The 19352-nt window shown below is 36.1% G+C and overlaps 1 protein-coding gene across 1 annotated transcript in view; it reads left to right on the top strand.

Moving 5' to 3' along the window:
* Positions 1-19352, top strand: part of LOC127632484 (guanine nucleotide exchange factor DBS-like) — a 90650-nt gene that overhangs the window by 14538 nt on the left and 56760 nt on the right. The window contains exons 2-6 of the mRNA XM_052111072.1: positions 7329-7412; positions 13252-13366; positions 13643-13733; positions 17003-17122; positions 18733-18849. Coding sequence (XP_051967032.1) covers positions 7329-7412; positions 13252-13366; positions 13643-13733; positions 17003-17122; positions 18733-18849 — 527 coding nt within the window. The remainder of the gene's footprint in view (positions 1-7328; positions 7413-13251; positions 13367-13642; positions 13734-17002; positions 17123-18732; positions 18850-19352) is intronic.

Genomic DNA, 19352 nt, shown 5'->3' on the forward strand with positions numbered 1-19352 from the left:
TTCTGTCATGATTGACTCACCTTTAAGCCTCATTCTCTGAACAAAATCCACATATGATCAGAAAAGGATGTGGATATTTTCACTCTGTTGGGTTTTGAAGTTTGGAGCAGCAGAAATTGTTAATCTTGTATAAAATGTCATGTGAACATTTAGCTTTATGCTAAGCTAATATGCTATTTCTTGCCTTTACATGCATCCGTTATCAGATGTGATTATATTTCATAATGAATTCTGTAACAAATCACTTCACGTTAGAGCATAAAGTTTTTTCTCTAGTAAGACCTTTGATATTAGAGCAAAAATATAATTTTTCTTACTTTATTTAATTTTATAGTCAAAACAAGTGCTGAAGAAGTAATCCAAAGTATTTAGATTACGATACTGATCTTGAGTAGTCGAACAGAATATGTTACAAATTACATTTTACAGCATGTAATCTGTAATCTGTAGCGGAATACTTTTTAAAAGTAACCTTCCCAACCCTGTACTTGGTATCAGTGTCACCATTTCATATTTCCGAGGACAAGCAGGCTACATTAATATAATGAAATGATTGCACATGTGTGCATAGTGCTTCTAAGAACAGTTTGAAAACATGAGAAATGTTTTAATTTGTTTAAACCATTTAAAACTAGAACATTCGTTTTTTATTTTATCCATCCATATTACCTGATATCCACCTTTTTCCTGAACACAGAAGTGTTCCATGATTCGCCTGTTTTCAGTTTTCAGTCTCCAGTGTTTTCGACCGCATCGGCGTATATTTGTAGCAGGTAATGTGAGGTTTAAAGTATTATATTTGTAAAAATTGTCAAAAACATTTGGCTTTAAAGTGCTACTTGATGGAGTCAAGATGACAGTGCCTCACCTGAGTAGGTATATGTCATGAAACGATGTTCTGAGGTTTGTTTTGTTGATATCATGAACTACTTTGAGTTGTTATGACAGCCAACAACTACACAAGTTGAGCCTGAAATAAAATTGTACTCCAAATAACACTTCGATGGTTCATGTTCTCCTTCTGAATCGCTCTTTTCGGTAGTTTTTACATCGTGTCTCGAGACCAGAAACACAAAACTGGCAATTAGAATCATCATGGCGCTGCCCAGTGGAAAACTGTGGATAAGTGGATTCTCTCACGTTAAAGCACCTTCTCTTGCTCTCTTCCTCTCGTGTGTGTGGCGCGAGAGCGCACATTCTTAAGCGATTGCCAGTCATCCAGGATTTTTTTTGTTTTACGGATACTTCCAAATGTAATTTTGACAGAAAAAAAGAAAGCAAGAAAAGGAAGACAGAAATCTTTTGAACTAATGCGTGAGTTTTCTTTCTCGCTCTCCGCACATTTGTGTTTGAGGGAGAGAAAAAAAGAGTGCTATGATCTGAAACGTGCCAGAGTTCTTATGAGTAACTCAGAGTAACTCTGCAACTCCAAAAGTCATTTGTTACATGTAAAGATAAAGCTGGAAATTGTGATGGGAGTTACTGTCTGTCACTTCAGCCCAATAACAACACAGTATAAAGCAAAAGAACAGGGGTTGAACTCAGTCAGGCTCAACGCAACAAAACAATCAATCAATACTAATGCTGCACTGTCCTCTCCGTCAATATACAGTATGGATAAAATAACAACAAGCATGACTAACATGTATGTGTCAGCTGGGATACTTTTAAAAGTAAGCTACACACTATTAAAACCTGAATTGTCCTGAACTGTCCATTTTAATTGCTGAAAACGGTAATATTGTCAATATCAATATATTAAAGGTGCAATATTTTTTTTGTCAATGTGTGAACGGCTTGTAATGCAACTTTAAAAAATTAGCCCTCCCCTGACTTCCTAGTTTGCCTATTAAAGCCTGTAGACTGATTTTATGCGTGCTCCTGAGAGCCTTGCCTCAGTAATAGCTTCTCTTCCACTATTCAACAGTGACAACAAACTGCAACAATAGGAAACGTTATCTTAGAGATCGAATCCAGCAAATGTCTGGCTCCTACACCGACTCCTGCACAAACTCTGAGTAAGCCAAAAAAAATATATATATTTATCTTCCGAATCCCATCTGGCTAAGCGGGAACGTGATCGTGGTCGAGCGAAAACTAGAGTGAACATCGGCTGGGCATTTAATTCCTGGAGGGACCTTCATTCGCTTTTGGGTATCAAAACCGACCCTGAATTGGCATTCAGGTAAGCTTACATAACTGCAAAGTATGTGAAATATAGTGCCATAAGAATTGATGTGTAATTTTAGATTACTTGATCTTGCCTGCTAACCAGGGCTGGACTGGGAAGAGAAATCGGCCCGGGATTTTACATGGCAACCTGGGTGAGCCAAAAGCTGTTGATTGCTGTCCTTTTCTGCAGATCGCGGCGCCGTTTTGTGGTCCGTTCTGCATAACGCGACAGGTCATTTTAGCTTATTGCGGCCCATACAGCTTATTTCGCGGCTGACCCACTGACCGCTCGGTTCTCATAAAGGCCATTCAATGAACATCATTGAATTAAGACTTACATTTTGGTCTGTTCCTCACATAAAGCAATCATATGACTTTGCTCAAATAAAATGGATGACTTTTATGATCATTTTATGGTACTTTTTGGGACTAATGATTAAAGTAATAATTAAGTGAGAACATCACTTTTGTTCATTTTAACACTTTTATCTTTATAACACAAATCTATTGAACTGAATTAAAAATGGCACCATAAATAACATAGAAACCATTATAATGTCAAATGCGCTAATGGTAAATGCGTCAACTGTGTTAGATAAATGTGATGGCATTGAAAATATAATGAAAATAGTTCATTATAAATACAATAAAATCAACTGATTAATTCCATGAATTCATTATTTATGGATTTATTAAGGATTCATACACATTTTTATGTCTGTAAAGTTGTTCGCATAAAATACTTAATACTTAAAATTAAGTAAATGTACTTTATGCAAGATGTACACTTTATGCAATCCTATGAATCCTTTATGGGTTTTCTAGAAAAACCAATATCGATCGACCACTAATATGTACCTTCAGGCTCCTTTAGGCCACTTATGCTTATCAGTTAATTTTGGTCACCACGTTCTCCACTAGGCATGAATTCCTTACCCCAGGTCACTCTCTCCTCAGCCTCCACAGCAACCTGAATAAAATCAGTGTTAAGTCAAGTGTTAGTGTTCACGAGTGTCTGCAGCACAAAAGTGAGTTTAGCAATCGCTGATTATTTAAGTGAGTTTAAAAATGATTTTGATGTCCTGTTCTGCGCAGGGCTAACACTAGGACAGAAGCTAGCATTGTCTGGTAGGGAAAGCATAAGTGATTGACAGCTGATCGTCTAACTTTAATGTAGAACTGCCCTATTCAAACAAGCATTAACAATTAACATAATACACTACATCTTATCAACCTCATGACTGTCAGCTTATCACAATAGTCATGATGCATTCTATTTTGAAACAAAGACTTTACATAATTTTGGGTGTGTGCTGCTCATTATCAACATCAAGTCCAAAAAGATGAGGGATCAAATACTCCACTGAAAGCTGCAGTTTTGTGAACTGCTGTACAATGGGAAGGAAAGGAACAGAATGGCTACACAATGGCTGTGCTGAAACCACTGATGTTTGGGGAAATGCTTCTTACTCTAACATAAATAGAGTTGTTCTCTTAGGCAGTTCATGTTCGGTATTATAGCTGGATACCATGTTTTGGGGTGGCAAAGCATGTCACTTTCATCCTAGGCTTTGCTGCATGGAACAGATCTTCCTCTAAACTTTCATTTCATCTATTCCGAAGAGCATCTTGTCCCCCAAACCTGATGCTCTCTTGAATCTTTCTAGACCTCCCTTCCTCCTCCCTGTCCCAGAGGCTGGTAAGTTTGTCCCTCCCCTATACTAAACATCTGATAGCCCTGTTGAAAAGACCAGCATAACTGGTCACCAGTGTAAGTTTTGGATGCTCGTCCCCATCAAGCTTTGCAACTACCTTAAATGGAAATAATTCCTTGGTCCACCAAGACCAGCATGAAACTTGCACTAACCAGCATAAATCAGCCTGGACCAGCATGACCAGCAGAGAAGTCACCTGCAGCAGCAGTGCCCAGCCTTACACTGCAACCATGGAGAACATTCTGCTTTAAGAATGAAAGAGAGTCATGAGGCTGGAAAAAATGAGCAAAGACTTATTGAGGCTTCCCACAAATATGCATCTCCTTCCATTGCTCAGGCACAGCTGCCTACCTAATCAACACAACTGAGAAGATAATAGTAAACGGTGGAAATTTCACTCTAATTTCATCAAATACAGCTTCAGTGAGGGGATGAAATGGTTTTGAACAGGATCTGAGATAGTGTCACCTCAAAACACAATGATTGAACAAACTAAACCAGTCATGGGTAAGAGGTTTACTTTACTTTGATTTGTTGATGTCCTGAGTAAAGTCATTCATTCACACAAAGTCACCATACATAATCCTAATGTTTAGCATTTTGCATTAGTCCTCTCATTCCATGCACACTGTTCTTTAGTATACGTCTAGTTTCCTACTATCTTTGTACCTGCAGTGTGCTTGTGTAGGATGCCTGCTGGAAAGACTAGGGCCTCGTTTCCCAATAACGATTGATCTTGGCGGTTAAGAGCGTTTTATACAAGCGATTTTATGAATTTTTGTTCGTTTTTACATGGGCTTCCCAAAACTGCACTTAACATGAAGAGCGAGGACGTGTTTTAATTGATACTTAAGAGAGTCGCAGTCCTTGTGACAGTGCTGAAATGTGATCGTATAGTACTGCTCATCATTGTAACTTCATTATATCTGTGCGTAACTTTACAATCATTTGTAATTTACCTCGCTAATATGTTTAAAGGTTTTCTTAAATATTCAACCTAATTAACTACATGTTTACATATTGTTTTACAATACTTTTGTGCAGAATGATCTATTTCTTTTACACAATCAACTTCCATAAGCAGGTGTGCATGTGTAATATTTCGTTTTCACAAATTTATCGCTAGAAAAGCTTCCAGGTTTACTGAAGACATTGGAGGCCCTTTGTATAATTCTGCTAATTACAAGCATTCATTGAATATTACGTGGTTTACCGTGTTTTCATGCTGTGCAAAATAAGGAGACGTTAATAAGATGCGCTTTAGGGACATTCACCAGTAAAGCAGAGGTCTGCTCTTTACTCCCAAAATTGATAACGGTGAAAGCAATGCTGCATGGGCGGTGCAACACAACTTGTAATGCTGGAGAAAGCACCTTTGGGTGTCAGATAGGAAGCGGAGACATGGATGATGAGCCAATATACTGATGATTTTCATGCAAATATTGACTTTAATATTTTCTTCTCTCTCTGATTTTAATTTATAAAGTTGTCTGCATCAATCATGTCACCACTTTGCTGTTACCAACTAGTCCACACAAATAACTTTATTTGTTTACTAATGAATCTATACATCCATTTATATAGACTATATGTTTTATGCATTTCATTATTATTATTATTATTGTAATTATTATTAGACTTGTGTGTTAAAATAAAAATAAATAAAACATAGGTATCCTGATATTAAAGTTTTAGCATAAAGTGTAGATATTGGTATTTAAATTGTATCAGGTGTAATTTCACATTTGTCCTGCAGGTGTTTGCATGAGTATGTGTTTATGACGCTCTATGCGCTGTACGAGTACTCCAAAGTACTTGTAAATCTACGAGCATTTTCAAGTACTACTTAAGTTACGATGCTTTTGGGAAATGGGCTGCAAGACTAAGATGAATTGCAAGATGGATTCTATGATCTACTTAGGCTTATGGTGCTTTTGGGAAACAAGGCTCAGTTTAGTCCAGCATTAATTTCCATTTTTGTTCAGGCTAGTTTATGCTAGTTTGTGCACACCATGAGTGTAGAAAGACAGAAGAGGAAAGATTTCTGTTTGTTTTTTCTGTTGATGGGAGTGGTCCAATATGATCCGGTCACTCTGACTTTCCTCCAGGGAAGTCCTCGTCTTCTTATTGTAATTTACGTACATGTCAGTGGTTGTAACTCCACTGCCAGCTGATAACATCTGCCTTTCACATGCTTCTTGACGCACATTGTTTTTCCTTTAGAACACACTACAGGAGGATGTGTGTGTTGTGCTTGTCAAACATTTTGAGTAGTGTTTTCAGGATGTTAACATCTATCCATCGCTATGTGGGTTGTAAAAAGTACTTCCTAACAAAACCCTGCTATCAATGCAGCCTAAATGTATTCCAAAATCTTGATTTGATCTCAGTTTTAAAGGTGCTGTATGCGAAGTTAGCAGTTCTTTGCTATTTACAGATTAGTGCTATTACAGAGACAGGTGTGATATTTCAGGACACCTAAATCAGTGACAGCTGTCAGGTTATAGGGGCCATTCCATAAAAAATAGCTTACAGCACCTCTAAGTAACTCAGCGACTTTGTTTGTAGCCTCCAGCAAGTTCCCTCACAAGATTTAACAGGGTCTGATAAAGAGTAGCCCATGTTAATGCAGTCTTTTGTGTACATGTACAGAGGAGGTTTTGTTCATCTACAGACTTCATTGGGCTTTAGGGTGACCCTCAATGGATTAGCAGAGAACGGTGGTGCTCCAGCAGTCTTTTGTAAAGTCAAGGTCATGAAAGAATGGCTTGTTTGAAGGAGAGCTTCCCTGACGAATTGATACAAGCCAGAAGCAGCTGTTGGTGGCTAAAGGTCATCTCTAAGGAAGTAGCAGTAGAAGGGAAACTCCTTCCAGAGTTGACCGTCACCCGAGAGGTCGTGCTACTGCTGTACTCTGTGGGTTGCTTCTTCAATCTTTATTACAAGGCTTCCTGGAATTCTTGATTCTGACTGGCCAATCAAGGCATTCTACTGTCAAATATGTTTTAAATGTATATTTGTCCACTGTCACTGGGATCAAATATCCTACACTGTGCTGGCATGCTATATATAATACATAATTTTAACTCATTTAATTACTTATTTTGTAAGCTGCCATGAAATATGCAAAATAATATACTGTCACGCATTCATTATCTCAAAATAAACACATTGCGCTTCACATTGAAGTCCTGATCACCCCATTTTTTATTTTTTTTATTTTGTGAAAATTACTGACTGGCTGTACATAATTCCTGGTTGCTACAGATGATGATCAGATTAACATTATTCTGCATTGCTGAGGCTAAAAATGCATAATGCTTAAATGGAGATGCTTTTTGGAAAATCATATTCATATTGCAGTGATTTCTAATGAGCTTCTTTCTTTCTTTCTTTCTTTCTTTCTTTCTTTCTTTCTTTCTTTCTTTCTTTCTTTCACAGATGAGATTATGCAGCAGGAGATTAGGCCATTGGTGGCTGTAGACATAACTGAACAACTTCATAGGCAGTTTGCTCTTCTTTCAGGTGAGAAATGAATGCCCATTAATTATTTACTGTAGACTGTGAAAAACAAACAAAAAGAAAAAACATATGTTTAATTAAAACTTTCAAAGGCTGTCTTATTTCCTTCCCTCTTATTGGTGATGCTTTGAACTCTGACCCTTTTATGAGTTTGGGTCAGGTTTCTGTGTTGACAGTTAATTGCTGTTAATGCTCACAAATCACATCCAGAAAATAATGTTATTATTATTATTACTACCAGTGTTTGGTGTAGTGCATCACCAAGTAATTCATTACTGTAATTAAATGACTTTTTCATTGAAAAAGTAATGTAAGGGATTACTCTGAATTTTTCAGTAATTTAATTACAGTTACTACAGTTACTAATTTAATTGTGTTAAATACTGTATAGACTATAGAACTATTCTATATAAAACAATAGTGAATTTAAAATTTAAAATCGTATGTATGTATGTTTTCTAATTTAATGCAGCCCCCTTAAATTGGTCAGTTCATGAATAATTTATTTGATTTTATTAACAAATGTCATGGCTATCCTTGTATTTTTCATCTGGTCAAGGTTTTAGAAAGTAATTAGTAATAAGTATTACTAATTATTTAGTACAGTGATCTTATTACACTGTAGATGATGTAATTAGTAGTTAGTAATTAATTACTTTTTTAGAGTAACTTACCCAACACTTGATTATTACCCTACATGTGCTCATTAGCACAGAGCAAAAACAATTATTTTCGGACTCTCTTTGATCAGTCTGCTCCCATAATTAAACAATAAGGTACGAGAGGATGTGCTTTATTGTAAATATATGACTCAACTCAAGGAATATTCTCTAAAGGCATATTCCCAGGTAAATACAAGTTAAGCTCAATCAACAGCATTTGTTGCATAATATTGATTACCACAAAAAAATATTTTTACTTTCCCTCCTTTTCATAAAAAAATATAAAATAAACTTACAATGGAAGTTAATAGGGGCCTTTCAAAAATATAGCCATAAGACATAAACAATATCTATATGTAACAGTTCAGGAAAGGATGGATTCGGGAACCGGAGTAACAAACAACAAAACTTTAATCAAACAGAACATCAAACTGAGTGGCCTCGTGTGTGTGTGTGTGTGTCTCTCTCTCTCTCTCTCTCTCTCTCTCTCTCTCTCTCTCTCTCTCTCTCTCTCTCTCTCTCTCTCTCTCTCTCTCTCTCTCTCTCTCTCTCTCTCTCTCTCTCTCGCATACACGGCTCTTCCCTTATCTACCACCCACTGATTAGGCAACTCAGTGCCGGGCGTGTATCCTCACGGACCGGCCACGCCGTCCTACTTGTTACACTTTTTATGTAATGTCAACAAACCCTAAAACCCTAAAATGACTGTAAAAATTATGATTTAAACAACTTTACAGTGACATACTACATGAGTTTAGCTCTTATCAGATACTGGTCTGAACACCTGATGCTCGCTAACTGATCCGCATGCGGATAACACTCCCTGAGCATGCGTATTAAACTCTGGCATGTTCAATATTGGATTAATCGATTGAATTGCATTTAAAAATATAATTGGCTTTTTTTTATGCGGATAGGACACTTAGTTCTAAAAATATGCCAGCGAGGGTTGGCAAAAGACCATTCTTTCAGACCTACTAAATATGTCTGATGAGTTTGTATTTGGAGAATAGATGCATTTTTCTGCCCAGCTTTATTTATTTGAAAAGGAGTTCTCAATCAAACTGTGAGAGATAGGCAGAGGAGTCTAAAGGCAGCCATAGTCACACTGTGTCCTAATCTGACAGCATACAACAGGCAATAAAAGGTATATTTGCTAATCAGAGTTTTTGTCCTAACCAGCCATGATGAGCGACAGTAAATTCTGTAGATCGCTTGGTTTCTATTTTTGGCATAACGCTGTGTAACCCTGCCCGCTATGAGCTGGCACCAGTACAAAAACTTTCTCATTACAGTATATTGAAGATCATGGAATAATTTATTAGACTTCTGAATTATACTATTGCATTCTACTGAAGCTTGAAGAGGTGGCCACTATAAACTGACACCATATTTATCATTATGCCACAAATGCTGTTGATTGAGCTTAACTTGTATTTAACACAGAAAATTGCTTTAAGAGGGCTCTGGGGTGAGGAAACTACAGGGGATTCATGAGGTTGCCATAAAAGTAAATATATTAAGTATTATAATAATAAAAATGTGTAACAAGAAGAATAACTGTTTTTATGTATTTTTATTATCATAAGTGAAATATTGTAAGATTGTGACAAAATAGTGTAAAATTTATTATATTTATAAAGGTTAACATTAGCCTCCTTAAAATTTCAGGGTGTACTTCAAGTAAATGATTAAGGTCAGAAGAAAAAAAGTCATTGTTATGGGTGAGATCAGGTAGAAATCACTCCTTAAGTTTACACCAGAAAAACCCAGATTAACCCAGATCTATGTAGGCTCTGCCGCCATCCTGCTTAATATGTCATGGATGAAAGTTTTGTGTTTACTGAGAGAATCACTGATATAAACTGTGACAGCTGTTGCAACAGTAGGTCAAAGGATTTGCTGCTGAAATCAGCCTGAACTTACCAAAATTCAAATCACTGACCCTTAGTGGCCAAACTGGAGGTATTGTTGAACATATGGTCACATATGAGCTCCAGGTGCCTGGTGAAATGTCCACATTGTGGCACCAATGGCGAATTGCATTTTTAGTTAGAAATGATGTCATACAGTCAACAAGAATGCATATTTCATTAATTCCTTAACCCAAACCCCAACCCCAACCCTAAACCTAAATCTCAGTGGAGTACAAATTAAATTTTAGAGTAAACATACAACTTCCAAATCATGTTCACCATTTTTTATGTGAATGTGATTACTTCCTGGTTCCCATGTGACCAGAACCTGTGTCTCTGAGATTGCTTGTGCTACACGCTATAAGTGGCGCTAGAGGATGGCACTTGTCAGTAATTCAACAGAATGGGGGTTAATTTCAGGGTACGTAAACTTTCGGAAGCAACAAGTCAATTTCCCATGTAATCATGTTTTCTGAGCTTTGTGTCAGCTTGATCTATGTAATTCATTCTAACCAGCCATGGTAGTGAAATCACTAGGTGTATAAATGGATTTATTATGGCAACCTATCTAGACATTGCTGGAGCATGCCGACATTTTTAAACTCCAAATCACTGAAGTGCACAAATGTGCAACCATTGAAAAATGTTTAGCTGCTTTTAACAAACAGGGTGGAAATTCTTACATTACACTGATGTAAGTGGGAGGGACCATCACCACTACATACTCCTTAGAGAGCTTTTCCATTCCTTCCCACCCAAGTCATCAGATCTCCTGAGGCCTGCCTCCCTGTCTCCGCTCCCGTCAGGCAGCCTGCACCAGCCATCAAAACCACAACATTAAGTAATGTTACGGTGAAAAACAATCCAAGCATACTTGGTAGAATCTATTTAGCTGTCTTCTCCTGTCTTTAGTGCTGCCTTTAACTGAGCAGCACTGTGCAGTCCATTAGTTCTCAGTAAATCACAGGGAAGAATTCCAGCATTGATTACAGCAAGTTAGGCCTTTCTATTTTTGACGGTGTATTAGCATGCAGCCACAAACGATTGAAACAAACTGTCAAATGTAATAAAATCAACTTCAAATATGTTTCCTCCACTAGAGAGCAAGAATGTTGGTAGTCAGAAGTCATAAAGTCACAAAACAATGAGCCTGCTGTTCCAGTGAAACAGAGCCAACATGATACACAGCTAATTCACATCAGTGCAGTTGTGATTCAACTTTATAAATTAAGTGCATAGATGAGCATAAGCAAATTCAGTGTATTATCAAGATCAGTGAAACATATTATGAGGATTTTGAGTCAAATTTTCAGATGAAAATGTGAATGGTGCTTGCCCATGCAAAAGCTGCTAGTTGCAGTAGCTATTGTGTTCTGAGTGGTTGCTAGGACATTGCTAGGGGGGTTCTACGTTGTTGCTCACTGGCCCTGTTAAGTTTTCTATGATGTTCTGGAAACTAGATATGGTCCGTCTTTCATTGAAGACTAAGGGATTTCTTTCACCCATTTTATCACCTGCATCAAGTAATGTTTTGTTTCACAACTTGGTTTGCATCTTTGGCAACAAGCAAAAGCTGTAGGTTGTGTGGCACAGTGGGTTCATCTCTGGACTAGTATTCCAAAAGTTATTAGTTGAAACTCCATCTAGGGTGGACAGTTGTATCTGTTGACCTTGGAGTCTCACTGCTGTACTTGCTATCATTTAGGCCATGCTTGGTTTTATTTGTTCTTTAATTTAGGCAAATATGTACTTTAAAGGACAAGTTGATGTCATTAAATGTTTTATCACTACATACTCATGTAGTAGGCCAAGTTAAAGTATTTAGGCATCTGGGGGCTAGTACAGAAAGATCCTAACTTTAGAATCTTATCTGCTTGGTAACAATAGCAATTTCGATTAGGATCTCATTTAGGACAAACACTAAGAATAACATTTCACTTTGTGCATTATCTTATCTTAACTTGATTTAGGATTTGTATCTTATCTGACATAATGTTTCTTATCTTTTGATAGGAAAAGAGTGTAACAGAAGCATCCTAACATGCCAAAAATCTTAAAGAAGTGTCCTAACTTTAGGACAACCCCACTGGCATCCTAAGTGAAAACATATTTGAAAGCCAACAGTTACAGTCACATTAAAATACCATTTATCGTACTGTACGAGAATGACGTTTCATTTTTTTTAGCGATGCAAAACAAAGAACAACGATGTTTGATGGTGGAAAGACTTTTGGATGACATGAGAGTTGATTATCGACCAACTGAGCAGATCTTAACTTAAGACCTAGATTGGAAGTTTCTGTAATACGCCCCCTTATGTACAGTATGTTGAGTGAAAAAGTTTATCTGAAAATATGATGTTTGGCATATTATAAGAAGAATAAAAGAAGAAACACAGACACACTATTACAAGAAGTCTGTAATTATAGACTGTTAGGAGAATCACATTTACATAACTCTGATGAGATGTTGTGGCATCTGAAGTCTAAAAATGGATTAACATGGGATGTGAGAGTGGGGCTTCCTCATTACTGCAAACAAGCAAATATTTCCCCAGAAATCCCTTCTAGAATGAGAACAATGCAGAAAAAGAATGCAGTCTCCCGGATAAAGGAAGTATTCAGGCTGACAGGGACATTGGGGAACATTTGGATGAAAATGAATAATTTTTTCCAAATGAACTGATTAATGGTTATGTCGGCTTTATATCATACTCCGTTATGTGTGTCCTTCTTATTATCTGTTAATAGGCCTACATAAGATTCTGTTTTTATTAAGTTTATTTATTAATTTCATTGTCTACTTAAAAATATTAAAAAAGTGAGGTTCATAACTTCACACAGCAGTTAAATTTGATTGTTGTTAAAGACTTAACAAAAAGATCTTTGTAGTCAGGTTATACACTAGAGTTTATTGACACTTTCTGGTGGAATCTCAAATCCCGTTGTCGCCCCCTTGTGGTTAAAATTGATGCAATTCTTAAAGCTTTAGAAACAAAATATCAACGATCAACTTTATATACGTAGCTTTAATATATATATATTAATTTGTGTATGTGTGTGTATGTTGATATTAATACTAATAATATAAACCAAACTTTAAAAAATCTACAGTCAAATAAAAGGCAATAGAATTAAAAACAACTGTGCATTGAATAGCCTCAGTAATTTTCTAACAGGATATTGAGGTTTCGGGAAAAGAAAAACTGTTTGAAAATGATTTTAATGATGTAATGATGAAATATACTGCCTGGCATTTCTGCAGGAGGCAGAGGAAGAGATGGGGCGCCCATCATTACATTCCCAGAGTTCTCAAGCTTTAATGATGTGTCAAATGAGGATTTTGTTAATGTTGCTACATACCTGACCAGCATACCAAGGTAAAAACTTCTACAAGTAGGTACAAGTTCTATATTACATATTTATAATATACTTAATATATTTGATATATTATATATAATGTAAACAAAGAGAATAACTGTCAAAATCTGTCTAGTGAAGCCAACAGTGAGAATTGCCATAATTTTTGACACAATCTGTGTGGGATTATTGATTTTATTCACTTTCATGGTCCTACAGTGTGTGTATACGGGCTTTGCCAGTGCCCGACCTAGCCTTCCCTAAACAGTTGTTTATTTCTGTCATTCCTCTTTTAGTATGGATGCTGCCAGCATCGGCTTTATCATCATCCTGGACCGCAGAAAGGATAAATGGAACTCAGTAATCACTTCTCTAACTCGAATAACGGTTAGTACAGGCTCTTTGTGAATCTTGAATTTAAAGGATTCATGACATGAGGAGGGCGACACGGTGGCTCAGTGGGTAGCACTGACACCTCACAGCAAGAAGGTCCCAGGTTCTATCTGTGTGGAGTTTGCAAGTTCTCCTCATGCTCACGTGGAGCTCTGGGTGCTCCGGGTCCCCCCACAGTCCAAAAGACATGCAGATTAAGTTAATTAACCCTAAATTGCCCATAGGTGTGAGTGAATGTGTGTGTCTGTGTGTGTTGCCCTGTGATGGGCTAGTCACATGTTTCCCTACCTTTGGTCTGAGACAGCTGGGATAGGCTCCAGCACTTCCCATGACCCTACATAGGACAAGCGGCTATGTGACAATGTTTTTCATGCAAGCCCACTCATCAATTAGTTTCAACAATCAAACTAAGAGCGGGTATTCTGGAGTAGAAGTGTTCGAGGCTGCTCTGAATAACTTTCCACTCTGTGATGTCTATCAGTAGGGCCCACTCAAGTTTTTCTGTGTTCTCCAATGAGCAGCTCCAATTTTGGAGGTAATGCAATGCTGAAAAAAGGTTTCTCACTGCACAAAATAAATCATCTGCTCACATTTCACTAGCTTCAACCAGGGCATCCAACTGCTTTTTAATGTCAGAGGGTATGAATGATTCCTCCAGCCTGGCCTGCAAGAATTTGATCTAATCATATGCTTTGATTAGAACACTCACGTGACTGAGAAAGCCACAGAGGCAGTAGAGAAATATTAGGAGAGGGGAAATACAAGACAAAACAATTTTGTTTTTTTTCCAAAATAAGTCGGGACACTAGAAAAAGTGCTTATATACGGGACTGTCCCAGGAAAACGGATAGTCTGGCCACTCTATCAAGGAAAATATATATATATGATTAGACTTTTATGTTGAAGTTCTTGTTTAGTTCAACGTTCCTGTGTCCTGTGTTAGTTTTGTAGTCCTTTGTAGTTTCATTTTATGATTGTTTGCCGTGATTGTTATGGAGGCCCAAACCTGCATAAATAATACAAAAATAAATAAAGGAATAAATGTCTTGATAAAACAAATATATTTAGTTTTTAATTAAATTTATTCCTGAATTTATTATTGTATGAATTTATTCCTTTATTATTTTCTATATTTATTTGTAACTTTATTTGTATTCTTTTTAACTTTTAATTATTTATTCATTTATTTTGCATATGTTTTTTATTTATGTATTAATTTATTTTTTATATTTATTTATTCCCACATATATTTATTTCCATATTTAAATATTCCCACATATATTTTTTATTTATACATGTATTTATTTTACTTTTCTGTGTGCAACATGGAAATGAGGGAGGCGGTCCTTGCATAGCTCCAGTGCATCATTGGTTGAGAGCTCAATAGTACTTATAAGCAGATGGACGTCCCACCTTAGCACCCCTTGACTCGCACAAATTTAGAATATGCAGGGAACGTTTTGCAGAGAGTTTAACAATCCAGGATGTGCTACGACATTCATACCGGCCTACAGCTCTCCTAAACCATCAATAAGCACCTCTACTCTAAATGAAACATAGTTATTTGATGCGCGGTTATCGACTTCATTTGAAAGTTGCGCAACTCTCTAGATATATGTGAAGAGTCAGCTATAGATTTTTAAAAAAAAAAATATTGCAGAACTTATATATACATACATACATACATGCATACATAAACGATCAGGGAAATAAATGTATCTTTTACAATGAACAATCATAACAGAAATCAATAGTATGGATTTGCGGACATCAAAATATGAAGTTATATACACAGAAAAAAAAGAAAAGAATAAGGTTAAATCATATAATTTATGAAACTTGCTCATTTTGTGGATTTGTTGAAGAAACAGCTCCCCATTTATTTTGTGATGTAGTATAACCAATACATCTTGGATTGACTATAGTTTACACAATATGTAGCATCACATCAAAACAAGTCAAGAGTAATCGAGCACACGCTTCAATCTATAATAAACCAATGGTAAGCAGGACACGCCCACATCATTATCATACAAGAGACAGCAATGTAAGAATAAATACAAAAATAAATAAATGTTGGAATATTTAAATATAGAAATAAATACATGTGGGTATAAATAATTATACAAATAAATGAATGCATAAATAAATAAATAATAATAAAAAACAAATAAAAGAATAAATAAAAAAGTTTTAAAGAATAAAAATAAAAAGAGAAAATAATAAATAAAAAGTTGTATGGAGCTGTGGATCAGGTGGTAGAGGGTTGGCTACAATCACAGGATTGGTGGTTCAAATCCCAGCCCACATGACTCACATGCTGAAGTCCTTGGGCAAGACACTGAACCCCAAGTTGTTCCAATGGTAGACTAATGCTTGCATGGCAGCTCTAGCCATTGGTGTATGAATGTGTGTGAATGGGTGATTGGGACACAGTGTATGCTTTGGTAACCTCTGAGGTTAGAAAAAAGCACTATATAAGTGCAGACCATTTACCATTTAAAAACGAATTATATTTGTTTTATCAAGACATTTATTCCTTTACTTATTTTCTTATTATTACATTTATTTATTATTTTTGCATGTTTTGTCCTCCATAGATTGTTTCATCAAGTGTTAATTGTTCCCTTGTTTTCCCTAGTGTATTTAAGCCTTTGTTTCCCCTGTTTTCTTTGTCAGTCTTTGCATGTGTTATGTTATACTCGGTTCCCTGTGTTTTGTTTCTTTATATTCTGAGTTACTTAGTTTATCTTTGTTTCATTAAAGCTGCATTTAGATCCTTTACCCTCGCCTGCCTTGTAACAAAAGTGGGATATACCAAAAGGCAACTTTAAAGTTAATGTATATATTTAAATGGAACTTTTCATTCAATTTGTAAAGTTGAAATTAGAAAAGAATACACAATAGAAGCATTTCCCTTTTGGTCACTGTTTGAAATCAAGTTGAGCACACTAAAATCTGTGATTATCTCGAAAACAAACACCTAACCCTCATGCACACCTCGGGTCTCGGGTCTCGGCCTTTTTTTATCCTTTTTCATTTTGTTTGGTACAAGACTTGGTGACTTTTCCTTCAATAGCTATCTGAACACACACAAACTTTAGACTTGATTTGATAAGTCTAAGTAGTTGTAAAAAAGAAAGTGACACTTGTGTTATATGCCCGCCATAAGAAATGAATGGGAAATACTAAAATACAGAGAATTTGTCAACACCGTAGGTATGCCATCTAATTTATGTGTTATTGTCTCTCATGGCCTAAAGGGGTCCTTCCCAGGAAATCTACAGCTTGTGCTGGTTCTTAAACCTTCACGTCTCTTCCAGAGGGCTATTGCTGATGTCACTATGCGGTTACATCGAGATGACTTTAAACTGAAGGTACCGGTAAGCGTGCTCGTGTCTGCTTGGACCATCAACATGTCCATTCAATAGCTGTATGGTCCGAATGCCTCAGCTGTGTATCTGTAACCATGATCATTCATCCATTCAATTATTGACATGTAGCCTGTCACCCTGTTGTATTATGCATGTCTAAAAGGGTGTTAACAGATTGTGTGCATATGATCTCTTGCCTGCCCTCTGTGTTTTTGAAGACACCTTAAAAGACAGAGAGGGCATTGTTACAAAGACATGAGACTGCTGCATTGTGTGGCTTATTAGGTTATGGTATATTGTCGTTTACAGGTCATGATGGTGATATGTAGCACATGCAAACATTTATTTCCCACAGTCGCATTCACTTTTCTTGCCAGTTTGTATGCTAGCATGTGCGTTTATCATCTGTGTGCATCTCTTTATGTGACCATGAAAGTTTAGTTTGTTTTGAGGTAAAGCTGCTAATATATAAGGGTGTTTCTTCAACCATGGTTACTTCATACTTTTAGAAAACAAACTCGCTTAAAACACACTTTATACACTCTCGTTAGTTTATTGAATTAGTCTACTAACAATGTCCAAAAGTGGGCAAACAGTACATGCATCATAAGATAATTAAATAGTTTTTGTTATTTTTATTTTTATGAACTGATAAATGTCATTTCCCCCACAACTCAAACATGAACACGGAAGGCTAATTTCATAGCTAGAATATTTATATCCCAAATACACACAATTCAAAACACATTTTTTTTGTGCCACATATTTGAACAAAATTACAGCTTGATTTGAAATGATACTCAATACAATTTTCTATTCACAGATATTATTTATCTTGATATTTTCTTTGTTTTCTTTGTTATTCATACATTTAAAGCATGCTCTTCACTGACATTATCTGCATGATAAACAAAAACAATAACCTTTGAAAAAACTTTATTGGGGACAAAATTGTTCATGACGTCACTGTAGGACAATCATAAATTTAGTAAACTTTTTGATCAATGTAGATAAGTTATTTTCACACAGTTAATATTGAAATGGTTTATGTAGGGCTATATCACTCTTTATTAATATTATTATAGTTTTAAAACTGTAATAATTCATGCAGAATGGATTTTCATATTTTCTGATGGAAGCAATAAAATCTGTACACAAAAGTAATTTAAAAACTGATCAAAAATCAAAATTTTTATGTAATCATCATATAACAAAAAAATAAGAATGCTAAAATCTGTAAGTTTTAATTAAAAGCAACCTCTGGGACATGTGCTTGTAGTTAAAGAAACACCCATACATTTCACAAGACCCCATGTTCACCTAAAGTAGTAAACACAACTGTTTGCATGAATAGTTTAACCAGCTCAAAGTTTCCATAAGACACATAGGTGTTTGTGGTCACCAAGTCACACCAAGGTAGAGAAAAAAAATGCTTAATGTGATTGTTTGGGCAGATTGAGGTTGTACATATACACTCAAACAGAACAACAGACCCACATAACAATAGTGTAAAGGACTTTTGTCTGAACATAGGCAGTTTAGATCATACCTGAAAAGCCTGATATAAATACATTCACATACATTATAGGTCATTTTCATTCTTTTCTATTGCCTTGTAGATTGTTATGCTAAATTCGCTGTCAGACTTGCATGGCTACATCGATAAAAGCCAGCTGACCTGTGATCTGGGCGGAACCCTGGACTATTGCCACAGTCAATGGATCCATCATCGTACAGTGAGAAATACCTTCATACAATTGTTGTTTATACCCTGCAGAGAAGACCAGCTTAGGCAAGCAAGATATTCATGGTTCATGCTGGACTACCAGCATAAAAATGTTCGACCATCATGCTTTTTCTGGTTATGACCTAGCTGGATGACCTAGAAAGTCCTGCTGGTTGCTGGTTAAGCTGGTTAAGCTGGTTCAGAAGCCACTAGCATTCATTCTTGGGACCAGACAACATATGAAAAATGCTGGTGACCAGCAATGCTGGTCTTTTCAACAGGGATACATACTGTAAACTTTTAATTAACTGAATCACTCATATAAAAATGCTATATTTTATTGTTTCATCAGAGGTTAATTTAAAATGTAAATCCAGTAGAGTACAATAAAAGTCATTCATATACCACATTTTATATATCAGGGTTTTCTTTTTTTGATGCTATTTGGAAATCTGGTGTCTTTTAAATAATATGAATCTTGACCACATAAAAAGATTGTAATATACAGTATAT

Source organism: Xyrauchen texanus, chromosome 39 (assembly GCF_025860055.1).
Source record: "Xyrauchen texanus isolate HMW12.3.18 chromosome 39, RBS_HiC_50CHRs, whole genome shotgun sequence".
In the NCBI taxonomy this organism is placed as follows: Eukaryota; Metazoa; Chordata; class Actinopteri; order Cypriniformes; family Catostomidae; genus Xyrauchen; species Xyrauchen texanus.